Here is a 12,492-nt window from a genome sequence, read left to right on the forward strand (position 1 = left end):
GGCAGGTCAGGAGAGGTCTGCGGGCACCACGTGGATCACCTCCAGGACAGGCGGGGATCGAACTGATGCTGAAGTGGCTTCAACCTCTCAGTGCAGTGCTTTAACCCGCTGCGTCACCAGAGAGGGCCCAGAGGGTTGTTTTTAACTGAAGCCAACAACCACAACGTGTAGTCAACCAATACATGTGGAGTATCTCGTGACAATCCTGTGTAAAAAATGCAAATCATCTAATCAAACCATACAATAGCATCCGAAAGCTTGATGGGAACTCAAGATTGACAAACAAAACAATGAGAGACTATTATATCTAAAATAAAAATATAAAGCACAAACAATCATGATCCATAAACTCTACTGTTTTAACGGAAAAAGAAAATTGGATGAAAATCAGGATGTTCAAGATTATTCTTAGTTGCAGAAACTGAAAGTTTTGTAGAGGGAAAATGTGACTTCAGATGATTCAGATTGAATTGGTAGGAAGAAAGGGGACCTTTGTTTTTTCTTTTTTTTTGTATGGCCATTCATTTATGTATGATTTCATATTGGAATGACATTAATATTAAAAATACAATTACAAATTTTTTGTTACTTATTACTTCAACAATAACAACCCCCTACCCCCCGGCACCCCACACCACTTGTTCAATTAAAAAACTATATTGATGAACTAGTTTTAAGATACAGTTTATGGTGAGTATATCAGAAGTATCATATATGATCCTCACCCTCAAGCTTTTATTACAAATAATACAAAATTAACCTACACAAAACAAGATCAATAAAGATGTTATATAAGTTAATTCACTGTTAAAAAAAAAAGAAAACAGAAGCAATGCAGCAGCTTTAATTGGAAGCAAATCAAGAAATCCACAGAGAATAATGAGGTGCAAACTATTATTTGTAACAGAATTTCATTACTTTGGATAACACCAAAAAGTAGATAATTAAAATCTTTGATGATCCTATCAATCAACAATGATCTGTAATTATAATAAAGCAATTATTTTCTAATGTTTTATGTAGTATTTTCATCAGCAGCATATCATTTGATTCTCAAAAGAACTCTATGACCATATTATTATTCCCTTCAGCAACTACAGTCAGGGGAGTAATAACAGAGCACATAACTTGGATTAGTCTGCTTCTGCCAATTTGCATGTTCCCTTCACCCCAATTTCTCCTAGTCATTCTGGGAATCAGATGTATTCACCTCACAGATGCAACCCCCCATCCACCACTGCAGTGCTCTCTTGTTCTGGCTGTTTAAGGCATCTCTCTCTCTCTCTCTCTCTCTCTCTCTCTCTTTTTTATCAAATGATGAAATCAGTGTGTTCAGAAATAAAAGCAAAACTCCCAGGAACCACACCCAGCCCTGTCTCCTTTACCCATGCTATCAATAAATAAAGTTTCCACAACCTCAAATAATTACTAGAAACCTCTTCTCCTCAGTGGCCATGGTCAACCTCCACTATGATATTGTCCCAACACACAAGCACAACAGTTACAGTAATATATACACTGCCAGGACCTACCTTCAGCCACACATGTCCCTGCCTGCTGAAGATGCCTCTTGATGTAGCTGGAATTGTCACCAGAGCTGCTCCCACAAAGGTGCCGGATGTATTGCTCAAGGCACTATTCTTGCCTCACCCACTTAGGAGAAGGAAAATATATCCTCCTTCTACTCTGTTCCCTGTCATGCGATGCCACAATGGCACTTGGAATAGTTCTCTTATCCACAGTTAGCCACACTCCAGCCAGCAGACCCTGCCTTCAATGTCTTAAGGAAATTTTAGTAGTGTCATCTTTAAATTTCCACACTGCTTCTTTATTGCAGTCCTGTCCCTGTATGATCGAAGCACGAGCCCAAAAAGCGCTGAATCAGGAAATCTGGAGCACATACTGCATGCAGTTTTCATGGATTTCCTGCCTCCCCCAGGTTGGTACCCTCTTGAGTATCCTGCTTTCCTTAGGATGAGCTCTGCCTGTTGACAACCCTCTGGGCACTCAGGCAAAAGACTCCTGACTGGTCTAACCATCTAATTATCCAGACATGCCTAGACCTATGTCTGAATCCTGGGGAGATGGCACGCAAGCTTGAGTGCATGTGTTATTTGCTCTCTTTGCAAATCCCTGGGGCTCACCTGGTAACTTGAATCACTCACATGATTATTTCAGAGTCCTCCTTCCAAATACCACACTCAAATTTTAACTTAGGTTTAAGATAAGCAGCCAAAACCCCTATCATAATATAGGAAAAATTTGTGAAGCCTGGAAGATCTAATATGCTGCATTACTTCGAATAAAACTGTGCTACGTGAACTATAGAAATTTGAATCTAAAAGTCTAACGCCCTCACTTACTTGCTTAACATCAATTCCAGTCTTTTGTTGGCTCTCCCTCTCCAGTAATGCCCTCCAGTGGTTCCTGAGGCTTCCAGGACTTGGGCATCTTTTGCCCTTGCCATGCATCACTCTGCCATCCTTGGGGGGCTAACATCCTCTTCCAGACCACCAAAATCAGGGCTGTGTTCTCCCTCTGGTCAGCAATAAAGCTTCTACTTCTCTATAAAATTGTTGGGTTTCTGATGACAAAGTACCTCCTTCCCTTCAAGCCAAAGCCCCTTCTCCCTAAAGTGTCAGGAAATGCCTAGAAAGACGAGAACATGTAGGGGCACAAACATTTTGGCCTAGACTTATTCTGCTATCATATTCCTCTTTCCCTGTGTTCCCCTCCTGCACAAAAATTCAAGGGCCCCACAAGTTGTGCTATATTCAATAAATAACTGAACTGCAATATGATACAGTTTCAAGTATTGCCTACAAGACTCCAGCCTTATAGAAAGCATGTTGTTCAATGTTCCAGAACAATATACCAGAGGAAAAAAAACTACTCACCACCTTCACTGAAAGTGAAGGGACTCCAGAACATATTATATCAAGAGACTGAGCTGCCAGGGCACAAAGAGGAACACAGGGTGGGAGTGGGAAGAAGAAGGAGGTAATTGACCCTGACACCACAGTCCAGGAGCTACAAAAATGTATTAAATATGGCTTGATTGCCACTTAAGAAATATCTCACAGAAATGACTCTCCTTACAAGTAATCAGAAAGTGTGTGAAGATCGTTAGTAGCACTCATTTATTTGTAAGAACTATCAAGAAGAAGAAAGGAGACCCAGATCAGTGTCTACTGTTTTTGAAACGCACACTCTCCCAGAAGATTCCATGAGGAAGCAAACAAAACATGCACCTTCATTGTTCAGTTCTTTGCTTGATCAATTTAATAAGATATTTGTAATCCAGTGTGCAATCTTATAAGTTTTTCCTTTTAATGCCTCAACCAAAGATACTTTAAAGCAGAAAAGGTTGAGTTATGTTAAAAGAACATATGCAATAATTTTTTCTCCAAAACAATGATTTATTTTAAAAATGGTCTCTCTTAGATTTTCCAGTGGCTATTACTTTTAATCGGAATGTCAATGCTGCCACTTCCATATCTTCAGAATTCCTTTAGATAGACTGAACCTAGAGCCACAGGTTATCACATTTGCTTTAAATCTTGTACTATGAATTCAAGAATAGAAAACAGATAGGTGAAGAACAATTCAACAGCAGGTGTTATCCTCACACCATAACTGGCCATAAATGTGGGGGAAATTCACATACACAGAATTTACTTAGGATTTTAAAACATTAGATTTTGGTCATGGTATTTGATCATATTAACTTCTGAAAAGCAAAATTTGAATTAAAGAGATACGCATCTTTTATTTTATATTGAAACTGGCCTCAAAATACAAATTGTTCACCGGTATAAATTTTCTAGGTAGCTATTCTTAGTTTGAGCTAATTGGGGAAGATATTTAAGATTTCTTTTTTTGGGCTTTTCACAGAAATCAAATAAGCACAAAGTGATATCAGTCATTGTTATCAAAACCAAATAATTTTTTTTCCTGAGTCCCATGGACTGGAAACTGCTTCACAAGATCTAATTCTTTCACTTCCTCTGTGTTTGATCTTTAAAGAATAAAAGAGGCACTCAATGAAATCCAGTTTAAAAGAAGAAAGTTCATAAACAAAGAAACAAAGCTCTGCAATAATTATTTGTTATCAAGATAACCACTGTTCTATAGCAAAACACGCACCACACATATTCTTCATTACCTTCTTGCTCACCTAAAATACCATTCCATCTTTTGACACTTCTTGGTTTTGTGGTTCAACTTATCAACATCATCTAATCTTCCACTAGCCCCTTCAGATCCACTCTTGGTTCCAGTGCTGGCCCTGGAAAGCTGACCTTGTAACCCCCTTTATAGTCTGCCTTGTTGGTTCAGAAGGTTGGAGGTGGGCTGAGTCATTCAGTTAGAGGAGGTTTCCAGGCAGATGATCAAAGGCAACTGAGGTTAGGCAATTTTTTTCCCACAGTTTCTTTCTCTGTGGGGTGCCTCTACCTAGGTCAACTGTTTTTACCACACGAGCTCTTGTTAAGTTCCCTCTGTATTCCAGGGACCACTGCTGCCCTTGTTCCTTCAGGCCTAAGTGTCTGTTTCCTAGAGGATCCTGTCTAATCCAGAAGCTTTTCTAATTGACTTCTTCTTTGGGTTTCTGGATTATGCTCTGTCCTTCCTCCATGACTGGTTCTTCCTAGGCCATTTTCACAACATAATATATTTTATAGTTTTCACAATATAATCAGTGTAGTTTAGTTATAAATCAAACTTCTATGCAAGTGCACACACACACACACTCAAAGTTAATTATTTTTCCTCCTTTAAAAAGCCATCAAAACATCTAAAAATGTGTGAAGGTGACACATTTAATACAACACATGAACCATTGTAGAAATACGTAAAGAAGTGAGCTAAGGGGGTAAGTCTCAGCAAAGTGAAGCTATCACCAGCCACTGCAGCACTAGTTTGATCCCCAGCCAGGAAGCTGACCCACATGGTGCAGCAGACCTCTCCTGTCTCACCAACTGCTCCCCTTAGCAGATTTTGCTTGTTCTGCTCCCCTCTCTGTCTCTGGTGAGTCCTCTCATTTCCCGGCACCTCTGGGCTACACCCCAGCTCTGGTATGCATAAACAAATAAACCTTTAAAAAAATAAACATGCAAAGATGTTAACGGACTTCCCCAACCTTATGGCTCTTCCCCCCTTCACTCCAACCTCTAGCCCACCCCCATTCAACTTGGATGAAAAATGTGAACGTAATGGCTAGTCTTTTTCTACACCCGTCTCCATGATATTCAGTCAAATCAAACATAGATAACTATAGAGAGGGATGATACATGTTTTTCATAAAACTATACAACTCTGCAACTTAGTGGTAAAGACTTAGTTCATTACTTTGTAATCAAAGTTCTTTGCCCTTGTTCTTCAAACCTGAGTGTCTATTTCCTAGGAGATCCTGTCTAACCCAGAAGCCTTTGTATTTGCCTTATTAAGACTCTACAATCTACTAGCCTTTTCTATACTGACAGACTTTCACATTTTTCCAGCTGTTTTTATCATGATCAATAACACTATTATAGTAAACACCCTTATGCATATACTGTCAGCAGTATACCTGTTTAAACAAGTTAAATTCTTACCAGCAGGTTTGCTAAACAAAGTTACATAGTTTCAGTTATGAGTCCTTTACTTTCTCAAAAGAATATAGCAATCCATTCCCTGATAGTTTAAGTCCTGCATTTTTATAGGGACAGAATATGCTATCTGCAACATCTGAATCTTATTTTCTCTGTTACCATTAATTACAGTTAATTTTCTATGCACTGCATTTCATCTCTAGTAACCTTAAATGGCTGCATTTAATCATTAAGGCAGTGAACTGTCTCTAAAATTTCATTGGGAGAGTATGAAACCTCAATGTTAATATGGGAAGAATTTACCTCTACTTCCTATAATATATGTACGTAACATTAGACATAGTAAAACCTGTTAAAAGTACATCTCTAGGGCCCTCCCTGGTGGCGCAGTGGGTTAAAGCACTGGACTGAGAAGCTAAAGCCACTTCCTCATGAGTTCGATACCCACCTGCCCCGGAGGAGACCACATGGCGTGGCAGACCTCTCCTGACCCGCCTGCTGCTCCCCTCAGCAGTGTACTTCGTCGATCTGCTTGTTCTGCTCCCCGCTCTGTCTCTGGTGAAGCCTCTCACCGCCCCTGAGCCTCTGGCCTGTACCCCAGTTCTGTATGTACAAATAAATAAATCTTTAAAAAAAAAAAGTACATCTCTAAACCTTTCATGAATTGACAATAACTACATCCTTTGATAGACACAGAATGGATCAAATGATTCATAGCACCAAGAAGAACCATGCCTGGGGCATACCACCAGCTCAATGACTTCAATCAAAGGGAAAAGATCATGAAATTACCTAGCAGCACATGAAGCACAAGGCATTTTCTTGAGTTTGGTGAATCAAGTTCCATGTGATTCTTCTGATATCAAAAAGGTCTATTGTAGACTGATCAAAGGTTTAAATAAGCAAACAAACTAGATAAAAATCCCAGTTCTCAGCCCCAAGGACACTGCTCTGCAGGCTAGCAAAACCAGAGTCCCTCAAGGCTTGAGGAAATAACACATTCCATTTCTACAGCTCTTTCCATCACCAAAACAAAAAACAATTTACAAAATAAATCAGTGGCAAAGTGGGGGAGAGAGAGGATCTTGAGAGGACAAGCCTGGCCACCATTCATTTTTAGTAATTCCCTATAATCATATTACCATCAGACAAGAAATTGCTAGAGATGAACGAGCAGGACAATTACAAAGACTCTAAGAGGTGGACCTATAGCCTCTCTAATATCTATATTCTATTTCCTGTGTGGATAGTAATTTTGGCTTTAACTCCTTGAGCCTGGAGAAGTGGGTTTCTCTTTCCTGGGAATTACTACTTGCCTATAGCAATAAAGAGTCTTCCAACTGGAAATAGATCTGATTACTTTTGCCAGACTTAATCTCTTACTTGAGCAGTTAATGAGTCCTTTCAATAATCTTAATCACATCACTTCAGTAAAATACCTAGTTGCTATTTCCAGAGGAAATCAGTGTTCACAGACCATAAACTCAACCTGGTTAATAGCTACCATGGGGGGAAAAAGGGAGTTGGATTCAGCTAAAGTTTCATTGTTTGGTGAAAGTAAATGGATTATGCACCTGTCATCTGGGCTGCTGTGCCTTGAGGTCTCTGCTGGAATGGACTGGAAGCAGAAGTAAGTGGAAGACAAAGGCACGTGGGAGCAGGAAAAGTCTCCCAGCACTGGCCCATCAGTTACAGGAAGCCAGTGAAGGGTCCAGACTATGAAGGCCACAGAAAATGGGAATTAAAGAGAGAAGAGTACAAGAGTACATGTTACCAATCAAATGCACTATGCAGAAAAGTCCCTTTCTTCATGTTATTCAAAGAAAGATGGGATGGGCCCTCCCTGGTGGCACAACAAAGAAAGGTGGGATGGGCCCTTCCTGGTGGCGCAACAGGTTAGGACCCATCACTGCAAGCCAACCGCAGCCGCTTCAGTGCAAGTTCAATCCCCAGTCCCAGAGGTGACCCACATGGCGTGGCAGCCATCTCCTGACCCGCCGCTACTCCCCTCAGACTTCATCAGTCTGCCTGTTCTGCTACCCTCTCTGTCTCTGGTGAATCCTCTCACTGCCCCTGTGCCTCTGGCCTATACCCCCATTCTGTATGCAAAAATAAATAAATCTTTAAAAAATGATATAAAATATAAATAAATAAAGTAAACAAAAAAGAAAGGTGGGATGACAAATGATGATGTTTGGGAATCCTGGGGGTGTCCCAGAAAAAAAGAAACTACCGGCCCTCCCTGGCGGTGCAGAGGGTTAAAGCACAGCACTAAGAAGCTTAAGCCACTTCCGCATGAGTTCGATCCCAGCCTGCCCCGGAGGAGATCCACATGGCACGGCAGACCTCTCCTGATTTGCCTACAGCTCCCCTCAGCGGTATACTTCGTAGATCTGCCTGTTCTGCTCCCCTCTCTGTCTCTGGTGAATCCTCTCACCCTCTGCATCTCTGGCCTGTACCCCAGTTCTATATGAATAAATAAATAAATCTTTAAAAAAGAAAAGAAACTACCAATGCCAGGAAAAGAAGGGTCTCTCCACATTCATATTGTCCTTTCCCTTTCCAACCACTTCCAGAGGGTTAGAAGCACAAGCGACCTCCTATAAGGGAATCCCTATGATTCTAATAACTGGTTCCTTAAAGTGCTATGAAGATCCCAAGGGATTAAAGAAAATGGAGAATTCTGAGCAAGTGCACGGAGCAGCCAAGAAGACATAAGACCATCAGCTGTACTTGCACTTTAGTGGCTCATGGTCAGTTACCATAGAAAAGGACAGCCCTCTGTGTGCCTGTCTTGACCCAGATACAATGGAGCTTTTATAATATCTTTATTATATTAGAGAAAAGGGACAATAAAGTAAAAAGATAATTCCAAATCGGGGAAAAAGGATTAACTGTAGCTCAGTGTACTGAATGCAATTTCCGGTTGAGGGAAACACAGAATCCGAGAATTTGGTGTGATTTCTCAAAAGGTCGTTCAGAATCCCACCATCCACTCCACCCTCATGCCTCCAGAAGTCTCTCAGCTAATATTTGCAGAAAGCCTCCTTTCCAAGTATTTCAAAGGCTCCAGCATTCACTGAGAAAAAGAATTTTCATCACCAAAGATCTATGACACATGATGCTAAATTTACAATTCTATGACGTTCCAGGTAAAGCAGAGCAGTTGTATTATAAAAAATAACATGTATTGTCAAATTAGACCAATAGATTTCAACCAAGATGAAACGCATTCACCACATTTTTAAAAGTTTGCCCCTGGATCAACCATTTAGAGAAACTTACAAAATGTTGAGAGAGTGTCCAGAAAGCATTTGAAATTCCTCTTTTCTGTGTATGTACTTCGTCTTGAAGGTTTCAGGTGATGTGTCTCTCCCCTTACAAGACCATGTTATCTTATGGGCTTGTCGCTAGACAAAGCATTGACCATATGCTTTTTCAGTGAAAAGGCCACTGAAAAAGAAGCTACTACACAATGACAGATAAGACCCGAGGCCTTTGGTGACACTGGCCTGGAAAATGCCACTGCTCACTTACTGTCTTTTGTGTTCTCATTGAACCCACTTACAATGTCTCCGAAATTATTTTCTTGTACAATCTTAAATTACATTACACACACAGCCAGATGAGCTCTTTAGCACCTTTTGCATAAGAAATGATGTTATGCCATTAACAGTAGTAACCCATAAATAAAACATAATTTCAGAATAAAGATTACTTCATACGTGTTTCAGAGTTTTTTTTTTCTTTTTTTTAAACTGAGTAAAAAACAAAAATCTGAACCAAGTAGCTTTAAAATTTACTGACTTCATCCTTCTGGCCAAAGAAATAATTTTGTCATAAAATAAAAACACTTACTAAGGTCACGTGACTACTAGAAAACAAACACACGAAACTTGTAATAGACGGGTGGGCAGAGACACAATATGCTTTTGCTCTTCTGCTTCCTGAATCCCTGCAAACCCAGGCAACTCCAGCAGCATGGAAGTCAAAGGGCCATTTACCCAGCATTTGCATCAAAGGCAGCTACAAGCTGCTACTTTTCTCTGCTGGTCCTATTTCCGGGAAAGGTTATGTGCTAAGCAACCATGAGATAGCTGTAGAATACACTCAAATTAAAAAATAATAATACCATAAAGACTTTCATAAACTATTGCTTCTGAAAGCAACAACACCTGATGCTGAAGTCAACACCATCCTCATCATCTCCATCATCTCCTGGTTTGCTTGCTATCAGGTCAATTGACCATCACCCTAAGAAATTTTGAACAGGGACTAACCTGGAGGTGACCGGGGCTGCAGCCAAGTTGTGGTCTTCCTGGGCCCCAAGCTCTTTTCCAAAAGTTCCCCAGACACCAGCCGCGGTTGGCCTGCTCTGAGAGAGGCTGAGCTGGCTCCTTTGGTCTCCGTGACCTTTGCCGTGACCTTTGCCGAGGAGGACTCCAAGGTGTCAGCTGGGGGAGACCCAAAGAAGGTAGCACTCTTTCTACCAGCAGCGTCATCAAGAGCAGCTTCCCTCTCGCCAGGCAAGGGAGGGAGCCGGAGTATCTTGTGGTGTTGTTGAGGGCCTGGGAGCTTTGGAGAGGCAGGCAAGGGAACAGGTGACACCCGTTTGTTTACGGACGGAGAGGATGAATTATTAAATACCATGCCGACAGCTGCCAGTGCTGGGGGGGACAACCTCTCCTCATCACCTCTGGGTAGTGAGGAATCAGGGCCTACACCCTGGGGCAGATCCAGAAGCAAGGTTTTGTGGCCACTGACAAGCAGCCCTGCTCTCTTCTTGCTCCTGGTGTCTGGGAGGGTATGGGTGGCTGTTGTTTTGACAGGGAAGCCCAGTCTTTTCCCCTCGGTGGCTTCATCTAACTTCTCGCTTTCTATAACCTTCTGAAGGACCTTGTTCACAGCCGCCTGGCTGCTGGCGGGCGGATGCTCCCTGGACAACCCCTGCGATGGCCGATCCCCTTGCTGCTTCTTGCCTGGCTGCTTGGAACCATGGGCTCCAGCCTCAGCTCTTGGGAGCCTGAACAGTTCTGCTCTGGGGATAAACTCGGCCTGGGCCACGGGGCCAACAACAATCCTTCCCTCACCCTTTGGGTGTGTTTTAACTACTCTTTGCACCTGAGTGGACAGATCCTGGACTTTGGCCACCACTTTGGAAACAGGTTTCTTCCTGCAAGTCCGCTGAGTAGACTTCCCCCTCCTGCCCTTCTCTGTCTCTGGATGCTTCTCAGGATCCTTGTGACTTTCAGGTAAATCAGTTTGCTGAGGCACCAGCCTCTGCAGCTCCCCAGCACCTCCAGCTCCTGACTCCACGGAGCTACTATCAGAGGCCAGCCCTGGTCTTCCACGGCTGGTTTTCTCAGAAGCCGTCTCAAAGTTCCCAAAGCCAGAGTCAGAGTCCAGTGTCCTGGAACTCTCTGGGGGGATGCTCTCTCTCCTCGGGAGGGGAGAAGTAATTGCTCCATTTGGCAGCAAGGTGCCTCTCTCCTCTAGAAGCCACAGATCAGGCCTAGGTCTAGAACGAGGGGGAGAGTCACTGGAATGGACCTGTTCCTTGCCTGTTTGAGGAGCAGATTCCTGGCTCGCACGCCCTTTTCTTCTTGTCCTCTTCTGGGGAAGGTCCTCAAAGCTCTCTCTCCTTCCACCAAACCTCCGAGGCTTTTTGTTCCCATGGACCCTTCTCTTATTGAGACAGCTCACGGGGGTCTCCCCATGCCAGTGCCAGTCACCAGCATTCTGGAAAGAGTCATCCTCAGCAGCCATGCTCACAGACAGCTCCGGCAGCTTCCCCTCCTGATTCCCCATGGTAATCCTCAGGATGTGCTCTGAGCTCAGCAGACTGGACAGCAGTCGCTCTCTCTCCGCCGTGAGTTTGTAGAGCTCAGCGAGAATGTCTTTCGTGGGAGTTTGCTTGAAAAATATGTCTCCTGGATATTCGTTCGGCTGCAGGCTGAGGCTAATAAAGTCTGACCCCTCCCTGACTTGGTAGCAGTTATGAAAACCCTTATTGGATTTGTCTAGAGTTACAGTGCCCTTGTATGAAAATCCTCTGACGTCCCCCCTTGGAAGATAGAAGCTGATGTAGCAGAGTTCTGTAATGGGCTTCTGCAATTGGAGGGTGCAGTGAGTGCCTTCCATTATGCCTACCTAATTATTCATGCCTCGGAGAGGCTGGTTGGTAGTCAGGCTTCCCAGGCTCCAGTGGCGAAGCATGTGATGGTGGCTACGCAGCGAGAGCAGCTGACAGTCATCTCCAGCAATGAGGCTGCCTGTTAGAGGAACAGGGAGAAAGCAGCTGGACTAACAGAGCGGAAGCCACATACTGACATAAATTAAAGCATTGCCACGACTTATAAATCCTCTCTGACCAATCTCAACCAACTCCAGGCATCATCATCCAGGAGGCTGACTGTGACCTCACGCCAGCTCCCACCCCATCTTTGACCAGCAGAGTTTTTCTACAGCTGAAGGATGGGAGAGTGCTCTCACTTTAGCTCCAAGGCAAAGTTCCTCTTCCCCACTTGGGAACTCACTGCATAACCTAGAACTGGTCTCCCACATCTGTAGGCTTCAGCTTTTGTTCCCCTATAAGTTAGGGCTACTGTGCTTCCCAGAAATCCTGAGGAAAGGAGGACTTTGGGATTCTTCAAAAATATAGTCACTTAAATAGCTTATGTCTGGAACATAAGCTTTGTAAAAATGAGCCTGTTTACTCTCCAAAAAGTGCCTTCTAAGATTTAAAATTAATTCTTCATTTAGGAGCAGTATGGAGGGGCCTCTCTGGTGGCGCAGGGGTTAAAGTCTCAGCAATATCAAGCTATTGCCAGCCTCTGGGGCATGATTTCTATCCCTGCCCAGGAGCGTACCCACATGCATAGCAAACCTCTGTCTTGCTCGT

The 12,492-nt window shown here is 42.9% G+C and overlaps 1 protein-coding gene across 1 annotated transcript in view; it reads right to left on the reverse strand.

Annotated features, from left to right (window-relative positions):
- The window catches only part of FMN1 (formin 1), a 362,087-nt gene extending 350,355 nt beyond the window's left edge, over positions 1-11,732 (reverse strand). Inside the window, exon 1 of the mRNA XM_012728639.1 lies at positions 9,872-11,732. Within this exon, the coding sequence (XP_012584093.1) occupies positions 9,872-11,732 (1,861 nt within the window). The remainder of the gene's footprint in view (positions 1-9,871) is intronic.
- Between the last annotated feature and the right edge of the window lie 760 nt (positions 11,733-12,492).

This window comes from Condylura cristata, unplaced genomic scaffold (genome assembly GCF_000260355.1).
Source record: "Condylura cristata isolate star-nosed mole 26May11 unplaced genomic scaffold, ConCri1.0 scaffold00023, whole genome shotgun sequence".
Lineage (NCBI taxonomy): Eukaryota > Metazoa > Chordata > Mammalia > Eulipotyphla > Talpidae > Condylura > Condylura cristata.